We start from the raw sequence: 12740 nt of genomic DNA, 5'->3' as shown, positions 1-12740 counted from the left end.
TCAATATATTTAGTCGATTTTTCAAGAAAAAATCCTAATTTAGTGAGGAAATTGAATGATTTCCGACTGAAATCGCTTTAAGACAATCGTTTGAGTATTTTTAGTAATTGTGAGGTTATGTAGAAATTACAAGAGAATATTTATTTATTATTATTTTGAAATTGACTAAAAAAAACTGTCGTTTAAAGAGTTTTAAAGTGTTAAACGGAAATAAATGGCTCAAAAACTTGATTTTTAAGGTTAGAAAGATATTTTTAAGGTTATGTTTCACTAAACATCGAAAATCGCTCAGTTTTTTTCAATGAAAATACACAAAATGTCCAAGAAAAGCATATAATTCCATCTTTAGGCACAATAAATAACATTTTGAAGCTTGTACAACACTTCTGGCCACAATATCTTCGCCTTGTTGTCACCCTTTTTGGACATGTAAGATCTGAGAGCAAATGTTCACATGATTTTCAGATGTTCGGCGTCTGAAATGCGGGACAGTCGGGGAAGATGGAAAACCGCAAAGTGCGTGAATTAAGCATCAGAGACATGAAGTCTCTTCGTCGTGGAGAAAATATGGTGGCCATCAATTCCCGTGTAGATAGAAGTCTATCTGTCACCGTAATCCCTGGCTCTCCGGATAGAGATGAATTCCCTGAGAATTCCAGCCACTTTTTATCCAACCTCCCCCCAAAACCAACATCTCAAACTTCCTCAGCCAAACAATGAGCTTCCACACTTGACAAGTTTAAAACTTTCTCCTCCCGCAGAAATTTAACACAGTCGCCGCCCAAAGTTTACGCTCTCAGGGTCATGGAGACAAAACTATACAATCGTATAATAGTGAATTTCTAAGTCACTGTGCGCGTCGTCAGAGAAAGATAAAAAAAAATGGTGACGCTGAAGATCAAATCAACAGAAAAAACACCATCTTCACACTCGCAGATAAACAATCAAAATCAACAATCACATCGAATTGAATTACAACACTTCTTGATCACGAAATTACATAAAATATACAACAAATCGGAAGTGTAAACAATTTCCTTTCGACAAGAATAGGCTTCTTCTTCTCTTCGTCACAACACTCCACTTTTCGCGCCTCCTCGCGCCCAACCCCATCGAAACATCGTCTCACGGGGAGGGAAATAAGAAGTAAAGCAGACGCAAAAAGTGCCAAAAAACCCGAGGGAGAGAAAAAACCAAAGACAACAGGAATTGTCAAGGTGTTTTGGAGGCACACAGTCAAAGAAAATTTGAAGAAAAAAACAATTTAATTATTATTTTATTCCAATATGACTCGATTGTTGGTTTTCTATCTTTTCATGAGAAAAACAATGTTTCAAAAAGACATTTTCATGTGATTTTATCAATTTCGAAGGATTCTAACCTCAAATATTGAGAAATGTCAAACTTTTTAGTTGAAAACATCACAAAAATGTTATCAAATTGTGAATCAGAGTCACTTTTCTGCCTGAAAATACATAAATCTCTAAAATATTGAAGTTTCTTTTGAGTTCATCGACTATTCATCGAGAAATCTATGAGATTTCGAACAATTCCTCTCAATTCTTAATACTTTTCTGTCCTCTTAGGCACAATAAATGCCCTTAAAGAAGAGATTAATATGATTTTGACGTCTTTTCCTAGTGAAATGATGACATAAATCACTCTCGATGACCAAAACATCAACTTGTCCACCTCCAAAACACCTTGTCAAAGCAACGACGTAGCAAAAAGCTCTGAAAATCACAAATTGTCTGACGCTTTTATTGATTGTCGTCGATTTTGTCTTTCGGCTTCTCACATGACGATGAAAATTGGATGGAGGTGAGGAAAATTGATGAAGAAGTGGCAAACGAGACAAAAAGCTTCCCAACTAGAAGAATGAAGACAATCCATATACAGAGAAGTCTCTCTCTTCGTCTTCGCCAACCAGCGAAAAATGGCCCAATTTTGTCAAGATGCGATGGAGGGAGGAAAAAAAGAAGAGGAAAGAGAGCAAAGTGTGCTGTGTGGACTCATGAGGGTGAAAATAATGAAAAACCTGTTGACTCAAATGATATTCCTTCTCCTCAATATTCCCACCCACTTTCTCTGTCTCCTCCACAACAAGTTGCATTTTATATGCTCAAGTCCGTCGCCACAGATTTTGTGCTGAAGTCAACGAAATGCCGAGGAAAGAAATCAGAAACACACGATATTGCCATAAATTCAACTTGTGTGTTGTTTGATGTGGAAAACAGAAGGAATGAATTCCAGCCAACACAAATCTGATAAAATCTCCGCCGGATTTCACCCAATTTAACATAATTAAGTACAACATATCCGCATGTCCGCTCTTTAAGCTGTGAGGAAACTTGACCCATTGTTTTGTGTCAGTCGAAAAATCTTGTTACAAAATTTATATTGCAATAAAAAACCAGGTTTTCTGACACAAAATATTCTTTCTAGACAATTATAGGCAATCTTTTGTCCTTTCCAATGCGCTATTATTCTTGAAAATCCGCTGAACAAAAGCGCTTGAATGAGCATTTTACTGAAAAGTGCGTGACACGACAATTATTGCAATTTAACAAATTCCAACAAAACACTCCTAAAAACGGGTAAAACATGTTCTGACACAAATTATGTGTTTTAGAGAGTTGTAGGCTGTGAAATCACCTTTCCAAAACGCCATTAATTTTGAATATCCGCCAAAAATTAGTGCATTTATGAGTATTTTAACAGTTGATTTTCCAAATTCGTGACACTTTTGACAATGTGATTTTACCTGACTGAATTTCTCCTGAGTGTCGAGAATGTCAATGAAGAGCTTCATGCGATCGTCCATGACTTGGAAGCCATTCCTGGGCATCATCAGCAGATTCTGCACGGCCTCGCGAATGGATCCCGGCGTCGTGCTGCACGAACTCGTGTCATCTGGCGAGCTGTAGGGATTGTTGCTCTGCTGCTGAGACGCCGCGGCGCGTCGGATCTGCTCTGACGTCTGTCGCAGCGCCTCAGAGTACTTCTTCAGATAATCCACAGCATCCATGCCGGCGAAGTTGTCCGTCATTTGCTGGAAATTGTCGAGAATCTGATTGAAATCCACCGTTGTGGCAGCTTTGGCGGCCTTCTTCTGATCGGCAAATGTCTCCAAATCCTGATTCATGATGCGCAAATTGTCCGACACTTGCGCAAAACTCTGCGTGGTAATTGGACTGTGATGGTATTCGGCGAAATCTGTGGATTTGGAGCGAAAGCGACTGGGATTCTCAGCCACAGATTGATTGTGTTGCGGCTCTTTGAATCTCGCACCGCTGTCAGGAACTTGATTGGACCGAATGGCATCGAGGAATTGGCGCAGCTGATCAGACGGCGTTTGTGGTTCCGCATAGCTTAAATTGCCCTCCTCGCCTCTCGGCTCCTCCTTTATATTGCTGCGAATGTTGTCCAGGAACATGCGAAGCTGCAGAGATGGTGTGCTTGGCGGCTCCTCTGGTGGATTCTCACCACAATTGTTGCCACCGTTCAGCATCAGCTTCGAGTCACTCTTCGACAGCGGCAGCTGCGTCTGCTGCTTCACCATCTGCTGCCTCTTCATCTCCGACAGGATTTTCGCCTGTTCCGAGTACTTCCGCACGCTCTCCGTGATGTTCTTCAGCTGCTCGGAGTAGAGCCTGAGCTGATTCTCCAGGAATGTCTGATCGGGAACTGTGCCGTAGGCGTAGGAAATGGGCCGATCGATCTTCCGCCGGGCGCCAGTCAAGTCGCCCTGCGGATCGATGGCGTGCCCGAAGCTGTATTGGCCCATTGTCTGGCGCTGCAGCGTCGCCTGGCCGTGGAAAGTGGCGGACTGTCGCATGCCGGTGGGCGGCGGTTGCGCCTGCAGCAGGCCGGACTGCGAGAGGCGCCTGTTGGCCACCGGCGGCGGCGTGGATTTGCCAAAAGTGGCCGTCTTCTCGAAGCCATTGCACCGATCGAGACTCCGCGGACGCACGGGCGGCGGCGGCGTGTTGCTCTGCACGCCGGCGCTGGCCACAATCGGCGCCTGCAAGCTCTGCACGGGCCGCGGCGTGCTCTGCGAGCGACGCTGGACGAACGGACCCACCGCCGCCCCGCCATTCTGCTGCTGCTGCTGCTGGGCGGCAATTGGGGACGGCGGCGTGTAGAAGTTGAAGTCCTGCTTGCCCATCGACCTCACCACGGACGGATGCTGCGGCAGGAAGTGCCTGGGCGGCGGCTTCATCGGCCTGGCATAGATTGAAGCGTTGCTAAATTCGTTGCTCTGATTCAACGGCGACGCCACGGCAATGCTGTGCGGCCGCTTCGGCCGCACCTGTGCATAAAGCGCCTCTTCCACGGCCATCGGATTGCGTATCACATTGTTCTTCGTCGCCTCTGGCTGGCCATAGTTGCTCACAAATGGATTATTGAGATGCAAACTGATGTTCTTCTCATCAATCCTCAACTCATTGCCACCATTCAGCGCTATTCGGCGATTCATCGTCGCCGCCGCCTCTTGCTTGCCCAATCGATAGCCATTGAGTGTCGCCGGATTTGCCGCTGATTTACACTTCTCCGTCGGATCCTCAGCCTCTGTCGTCCTGCCGGGATCCGCACTGCCATTCTGATACTGTGTCGATGTCATTTTATCACCCCCTCAACACACTCTTTCTCCACCCCTTCTTTGTCAATTGTGTGCCAATAAACACTCTTTTTTCGCAGCGCTTCAGGAAACTTTTAATCAATCCCAAAACATGCACGACATTTTGCACAATTTTTCACATTGTCTCTCTCCCATGAGAAATGTCCAAATAAAAAACACCCCCAATTGTCCGCATTCATTGCGCCAATGGTCATTAAACCGGAGGAAAACAGCACAAAGTATTGAATTTCTTCAAAAACACACACACAAAACACAAAACACTGAGTGAGAATCCGTGATATTTGCACGGGATTCTCTCAAAAAACACCGCACATCATCAAATTGAAAGATAGGCGAAATAGTTCTCTGTTTACAAGAATTCCAACCAGGAGAAGAGGAAGAAAACGGAGGATCACAAAGTTGTAAACACAAAGAAGTGATTGTGAATTATAATTAGCCTCGCAAACGGCACTAAAAGAGAATGAAAAAAACTCACACCGCGAAAAATTAGAGTTTATTCTTTATAAACTCTCCATTTGCCTGATTCAAATACATCATTTTTTTCCTTTTTCAATTCCACAAAATATTGCGGAAGGTTCAACACTACTCGTGAGAATGTTAAGAACACACAGAGAAACACTCAGGCAATGATAATCAATTCTTTCTTCTTCGTTTTTTTCAGGGGGGAAAGGAAGAGAGAAACATGTGTGAAAATTCGAGGAGTGAAACAACAACGATGTGATGTTGCTGCAAGCGTTGCGACGCTCCAACTGAGCCTCTGGTGATGTTGGATATGTGATCAAAAGAGGTCCAGAAGCAGCATCCAATCCAGATGTTGCGCCGCTCTTACCCCAAAAACCCACTTCTCTCTCTCTCTCTTGCTCTCGCTCTCGCGCATTTTCCCTCCCCTTGGCGAAAAGCGCCGGAAAATCCGCTCTTGTGTGCCAATGAAGAGAGTCGCAGTGCATTTTCCAATGTCATCTCTGCATTAGACCGCTTTTGCAGACAAAACACCGGCTTTTCTCTCTCTCTCTCTCGCTCTCTCGCTCTCTCAATTTCCCCAGCTTTCCCGCGAGAGTGTGTTTACTTCCAGTGCAAAAAAACAGGGGAAGAACGAACAGCCAATTGAGCGAAGGAAAGACACAAAATTCCTCTCCATATATGAATTAATCCAATTTCGTGTGAAATTTTTTTTAATTTCCCTCCCAAAACACGGTAAAATTTCCGTGAAAAAGTAGTAAAAAATAAAAAAAACACCCCAACTTTACGATGAAATTAACAGTGCGGAAAAATGTACAAAATTCAGAGTACGTGAAAAAATGCTCAATTGACTGTTGTTTATCAGCATTTTTCTCCATCTTTCTCCTAATGTAATTTCATTTTCACCCATCAATAATAATAATAATAATAATAATTGTTGGTTGTTTCTTGCATCGAAAACAAGTCTAATGATTAATATTCTGCGCAAGGAAAATCTTCAACATAATTACAACACATCAAAAAAATATCCAACGTTAATTGCGTCAATATAAAGCATTCGTGAAAATTTGATTTCACATCTGCGCGACTTAACGGAATATTAAAATCTCCACAACAGTCGAGACACACTTTTCCACCCACGCGCGAGCTTTTCTGTTCCCAAAAACACACACAGAGAAGACACAATCAAGCGGAGATTCAACTCACCTTTAGCACATGCGGTTCTTGCTCAGCATTCTCGCAGATTGTCTCCGCTTCGCTCTCGCGTTCGCTCAGCCACGCCAGAAACTGCAAGAAAGTGTGAAGTGATTGAGAATGTTGAGGACAAAGTTTCCTGCAATTTTTTGTTAAATCTCATCACGTTTTTATTAGTTTCTCGTCCATTTCCCAGACATATTCTTCACACACACACAAACTAACTCTCCACATATTTAACTGTCTCAAGATGGAGAGAATCAACGGAAAAACGAATAAAATATATTCTAGACACATTTTCTACATCTCTGAATGATTTCTCAATGCTGCTAAATTACGCGTATTTTACAGCTGAATAAGGATGTTTAATCTTTTACTGTTTGTTTGCAAAAATCAACTGTTTTTACATTAAAAAACATATTTTAGATGTTGAACAACGCGAATTTGTGGTAAAAATACTGTTATTCTGTCATTTTGAGAAATAATTTGACAGCTGTCAAACTAAAAACGCACTTTTTCTAGTGTTTTACTGAACTTGTGCTGTGTAAATCATAATTTCGACGCTTAATTCGTCCAATTCTCGTTTTTCAATTGACATGAAATTTGACACATTCAAATTTTACCGAAATTTTGGAAATCTTTATGAAATTTTACTTTGTTGTCTTTTAAAAAAGAAGTTCATATCTATTGATTTGCGTTTATTAGTAAATTACTTTGAAATTTTGAGAAATTATGTGAAATTTGACTTCGTTTGTTATATTTTCGGAAAATACGGAAATATTTTGACAGCTGTCAAACTTAAAACACCTTTTTTTCAACGTTTTACTGAACTTGTGCTGTGTAAATCATAATTTCGACGCTTAATTCGTCCAATTCTCGTTTTTCGATTGATATGAAATTTGACACATTCAAATTTAACTGAAATTTTGGTAATTTATACGTAATTTTAATATATTTGCCACATTTTTTATGAAAAGTTGTCTTTTAAAAGAGAAGTTCATTTCTATTGATTTGCATTCAACAGTTTTCACCAAAAGACTTTGAAATTTGTCATATTTTTCATGAAAAATTGCATTTTTTCATGGAAAAACGGAAATTATTTCGTCTTTCACTCAAATTTAATTTTACTATCGTTCATTTTCTGCTTTCGAAAAATCATGTCTCAAAAGCTCCCGAACCAATTATTTACCAATTAATTACACGGTAAAAAATTACATAATTTTGGGCGAAATTAATTAATATCCGCTTAATTGATTTTCCAGTTCATAGAAAATTCATAGACAAACTTCTTCGTGAATAGAATAGAAATTCTCCCCAAATTTCACTCACTTGATCCATTGTCCTGTCGAAGGATTGCAAATTGTGAACGGCGGCGTGCAAAAGTTTGCCACGATTTATGACCACGTTGTTCAAATTGTTGTACCTGCAGAGAAATGGATGGGAAAATGTGTGTTTGATTAAAATTTATGCTCACAATGTGAATAACATTATAAAATCACTTTTTTTATCCGCTTCAACGGCGAATAAAGTGCAATATTTACCGCAAATTCACCGATTCGGTCATTCGCTTGATTCTCGATGTGTCGTCAGTCGGATAGACGGCAATCAGCTTCTGTGTCAGTTGATTGAACAACTCAATCTGATGCTTGTATTGATGCAATTCCGCATGGAATGACTGCAAAAGGGACATTTTTTGGGGCTGTGAGAAAGAAAACTCCGCGCAATAAATGGCAAAATCGCGCGAACCTTTTGCTCCTTCTGCTGTGCATCCAGGACATCAGCTGTCGTCGCGACACTTCCCATCCTATCAGCGCGATTCTCCATTCGCTGCATCCAGGCTTCAATCTCCAGGCGCTTCGCTTCGTATCTTTTCCAGCAAGGAAGGAAGAAAAGACAGAAAAACAGAGGAAGAGAAGGTTGAAATTGTTGGATAAAAAACTGCGCTTGTTGCTCTCAAATGTTGGGAAGATTCCTTTGGCAAAATGCCACAAAATCTTGTTGGGACTCTTTCATGTTTTTTTGCGCCACCCTTAAACTCAATATATTCAAAGCATGTACATTATCCTGACAATTTAATTAAATTAAATAGAAGAAAACTTTATTTCAATACTCTTTCTCCTTCCGCTCGTCCTTTTGATCTTTTCCCTTCCGGACTTCCATCATCTCTCTTTCTTTCTCTCTCTCTGTCTGTCTTTATCTTATATTTCCTCCCAAAACAGTTTCCACCAAGAGAAAGGGCAGAAAAAAATGCGAGGAAAGTCAGTTGTTGGCACACAAAAAAGGGCTTCACTTGAGAAATCTCTCACTGGCGGAAAGCAATATTTCCTCTTGACTTTTGTGCAAAATTTCCCTTCACTGTCCGTCTTTTCTCTCACTCTGTTCAGCACAAGGGGGAGATAATGCGACTAAACAGTGTACAACAGAATTATTGAGAAGAATCACAGACATTTCCAGTCCTTAAAACATGCGTTTTCCTTCATTTTTTCACCCTCTTTTGAAAATTTATACATTTTTGCAACTCATAACCTCAAATTTAGCAGTTTTTCACCTAAAAATACACAATAATTTACTTGTGTGACTCTGAAAACTTACAGAGAAATAGTTTTTAAGAAATATTTGAAGTTTTCAGAGGATATTTTGATGTATTTTGAAACATAACCTCAAAATTATCTTGATATATTTTAAAGAATTCTTGAAGGAAACTTATTGAGAACATTTCGTAAATCAACAATTACCTGAAAATCGCAATTTTAGAGTAAGAAAATTAATTAAACTGCTTTTAAAATAGACAATTTTATATCTTGAAATCATATTTTAGAGGTTATGATCAATCTTAGTCCAATTAACATGAGTTTAACATTTAAATCTTGTAATTTTCATCAGATTTCTTTATAAAAATGCGTGAATTTGTAATATCTCCCCCTTGATTCTGTGTCTATTTGATGACTTTCCACCCTCTCATTTCACAAACCCTTAGATTGACTTTTCCACAAACATTTTTGAACTGAAAAATAGCAAAATTCCCTGCCGCGAAACTTCACTGTATATTTTCCAATCTATCGCACAAGATGGAAAACTTTATTTCCCGAGCGTCGCAAACTTTCTTAAACATCGTAATGAAACTTTAAGTTGAAATAGCGTAGAAAAAAAGGGGGCGCAAAAAGTTGAGTATCTTCACTGTAACAATTGACATTACATCTAATGCTTCTCCTCAGTGTCTTTGTGACCTCTTTTCACCCCCTCCCTCAATTCACCCCCGTCAAGTCTTAATGGCTTCACTTTTGCCGAAGAACAATTGATTGCAAAATCATATTAAATTCCACACTTGAGAACTGTGTGCTCTTCCAACCAGTGTTGTGCCTTTACATGGTAAAAAATACCTCTTTACATTTTACACGTAAAGAATGTGTAAAAAATGTAAAATGTCATGTAATATGTAAAAATTCTTTTCTGAAGTTTAAAAAAACTACTGAAATTCCCGTGGAATTCCCGTGGAATTCCCGTGGAATTGCAGAAAATACTTTTTGTCACATACGCGTGAAGTCGCAAAATTGTAAACAACAGTGAAAAATCAGGAAAATTTGCAAATTGTTGGCATAATTGAGTAAGGTAAGTTAATAATTCAACAACTGATGTTCCAATACATTTGTTTGACGGAATATCGAAGTTTTACTCTAAATTTTACAAGCAAATTTGCTAACTGAACGTATATTTTTTGTATTCTTTTCGAGGTGCTTCTGCTGCCGATTAACCATCGAGGAAAATACCAAGCAAGGAAGAAGAATGTCCATCCAGCAATGGACAGGTCTATGGAATGTCGGATCGCATTTTATGAACTTCATTCTTTAGATTTTGGGCAAGAGAAGACGATTTTCATGCCGATTGCTTCATTTCGTTGTTTTTTGGCGAATAAAAACCACTTTAAGCACACTTGAGTCTTCTGACAAGCGCTTCGGACATCCCAGGAACCCCATAGACGCCCGCAGGATATGCTTCGATGGCCAATTCCTAACTAAAAACGTCTCTTCAGAAATCATCTTCACATCCCTGGACAGAAAAGAACAACGTGACAGTTGCTTATTATGCTTATCCAGAATGCACAGCGGGAAAAATCCATGTTTAGCAAATATCTTGGCAAGAACTTCAAAGATTGCAAGAGATTAAATTTTTTGCCTAAGAAGAACCATTTATCCGAGAAACCTGTCTGCATATTTTGGTCTTAATTGCCTAAACGAGGGTGTAAAATTCACAAAACTCTTAATGATTTTGGCTTCATGGAAAAACTCCTGAAATAAATTCTCGATATTAACAAATGTTCCATTCGAAAAATTGAACCCAATTTTCATATTTTACATTTTTTCTTTATATGTAAAAAATAAAGTGTGTAAAGAAAACATTTTTTTACCATGTAAAGAATTGTGTAAAAGTAAAAATGTAAAAATTTCGCCCAACACTGACTAAATATGCTGAAAATCTATTTGTCTCTTTCGCACTTTCAGCTATGGTCAATGACGGGTGGTAAAAGTTCGTAAAAGTTTGTAAAAATTTGTTATATTTCGTAAAAATGTTTAGATTTTTACGAAAAATTACTTATTTTTACACATTTTTTGTAACTTTTCGTGAAAAGGGCAATTACTATCGTGTTTAACAAGCTTTGTCACTATTTCAACTATTCTTTTCTTTCTGTGAACACTGAAACACTTATAAAAGCTGGAAAAAAAGGAAGGAATTTTTCCTCCATACCTTTGAGAGTCGCCCAACATCGCGGCAAGTTGCGATTTCCTCTGCAGAACACATTGTGATGTCTCGTCCCAATGCTCTCTCAAGCGCGTAACTGCGAAAAACAGGGTGGGTTAATGACAGTGCTTTTGATATAGTGTATAAAAATAAATAGGGGAGAAATTGTTATGAATAATTAATCGCTAGAACAGCGAGAAATGCAAATTTTCCACTCTTTTGCACAACTTCTTTCTCTCTCTATTCAACAAAACAATAATCGCGCGCGCTTTTCAACGTTATGCGAAGCGATGCGTGAAATTTCCCCAGCTTTTGTCACACCATTTTCTACATCTCTATTCATATATTTTTTTCAGTTATAGAAATCCATCTCAAGAATTTTCACTGCACGTCTTTTTTTTTAACACTTCTTTTCCTCACAGCAAAATTGCCATCTTCTGTGTCTCAACGGGTGAATGGAAAACTATGAAAAAGTCGATTAATCAAAGTTTTCGTTTTATGTATTTTTTAAAAAGCTCTTTATTTATTGCTTCTGTACAAAAATTTTGAGATTTTTATCATATGAAACAACAGTAAAAAAATATTATTTATCCAAAAATCACAAATGGAAAAAATTGTCAGGTTTTATTAATGAAAAGTCGAATATTCATTGTTTACGCCGTATAATTTTTGTAAGAAAAATGTCTCAAAAATTGCAGTCAAACGCATTAAAAAATGCCTTTGTTAGATTCTCAAGATTATCTTAAAAGGTTTTTTAGGACTTTGAATGAATATTTCTCATATCTTTTCAATTTTTCAACTCGAAGACTATTAAAAATCAACTTTGAAAAGTAATATTTTCATATATTCTATTAATTTTGCTATGTTATAGTGATAAATTTCAATAAACAGCAATAAAATCAACTAAAATATTTACAAAATAACAAATTTAGAACAATATTTGCACTTTAACGGACATTTTAAAGGCATTTTGATGATTTTCGCAGCTGTATTAACGCTATATTTTGAACTAACTTTTCTGAAAAATGGCGATTTTAGCTTTTCATAGCTTTTCATTCACCCTTCGGTGTGCGATCGACAACAGAACAACCGCACATGTGAGTAAATGTCAACAGACAAGCCAAGAAAGCGAGCAGATTAAGCAAATTCATGCAGAAGAAAGCTTCAATGCTTTCACCCCATTTTTCCCCTGTGTAATAAAATAAACAAATAATGTGAAAACACCCCCTAAAAATCCACCCTTTCTCTCACATTCGAAGTCACTGTAAAAACAGTCATTTAAAGTCGTTCTCACACTAAATGCGACTGATTGTGATGTTTCAATTAAACCAAATTACACGTCATTCATTATTTATGAGCACGAAAAGCTCTCTTTTCCATTCAACCCTGTGCATTTTCATAAACTGTGCGCCCACGGAACAGATTAACATATGCAGCTGAAAAATTTTCATATAATCAGCATAAATTATTCACCCATCATAAATTATATTGCGCACATCCTCGCACACAGAGAGTCCCTTTTTCCCGCCTCGCGAGACACTTTTTGTCAATAAATCATTCAAAAGCGCACAGAAATACACACACACACAATGATCCTGGTCATTATCCGGGAAGCGTAGCAATTAGCGAAGCACACCCCTTAATTAGGAATTAATCAATGTTTTGCACAACCATCATTCTCACAACAGCTGCCGATATATATATATAT

General features: G+C 38.6%; 1 protein-coding gene across 5 annotated transcripts in view; it reads right to left on the bottom strand.

Moving 5' to 3' along the window:
• LOC132264957 (dystrophin, isoforms A/C/F/G/H) overlaps positions 1-12740 on the bottom strand; it is a 209724-nt gene that overhangs the window by 118676 nt on the left and 78308 nt on the right. For all 5 annotated transcript variants that reach the window (XR_009468550.1, XM_059765308.1, XM_059765310.1 and 2 more), the window contains 5 exons: positions 11039-11129; positions 8042-8162; positions 7837-7970; positions 7625-7718; positions 6308-6388 (listed from right to left, as the gene is read on the bottom strand). Coding sequence is in view for 4 of the 5 variants with exons in the window: in XM_059765308.1 (XP_059621291.1) it covers positions 6308-6388; positions 7625-7718; positions 7837-7970; positions 8042-8162; positions 11039-11129 (521 nt within the window). In the remaining variant the exon portion in view is untranslated. The remainder of the gene's footprint in view (positions 1-6307; positions 6389-7624; positions 7719-7836; positions 7971-8041; positions 8163-11038; positions 11130-12740) is intronic.

Source organism: Phlebotomus argentipes, unplaced genomic scaffold (assembly GCF_947086385.1).
Source record: "Phlebotomus argentipes unplaced genomic scaffold, Phlebotomus argentipes genome assembly contig_2, whole genome shotgun sequence".
In the NCBI taxonomy this organism is placed as follows: Eukaryota; Metazoa; Arthropoda; class Insecta; order Diptera; family Psychodidae; genus Phlebotomus; species Phlebotomus argentipes.
Note: the sequence above shows the minus strand (reverse complement) of the source record. Positions and strands in the feature narration are given on the sequence as shown.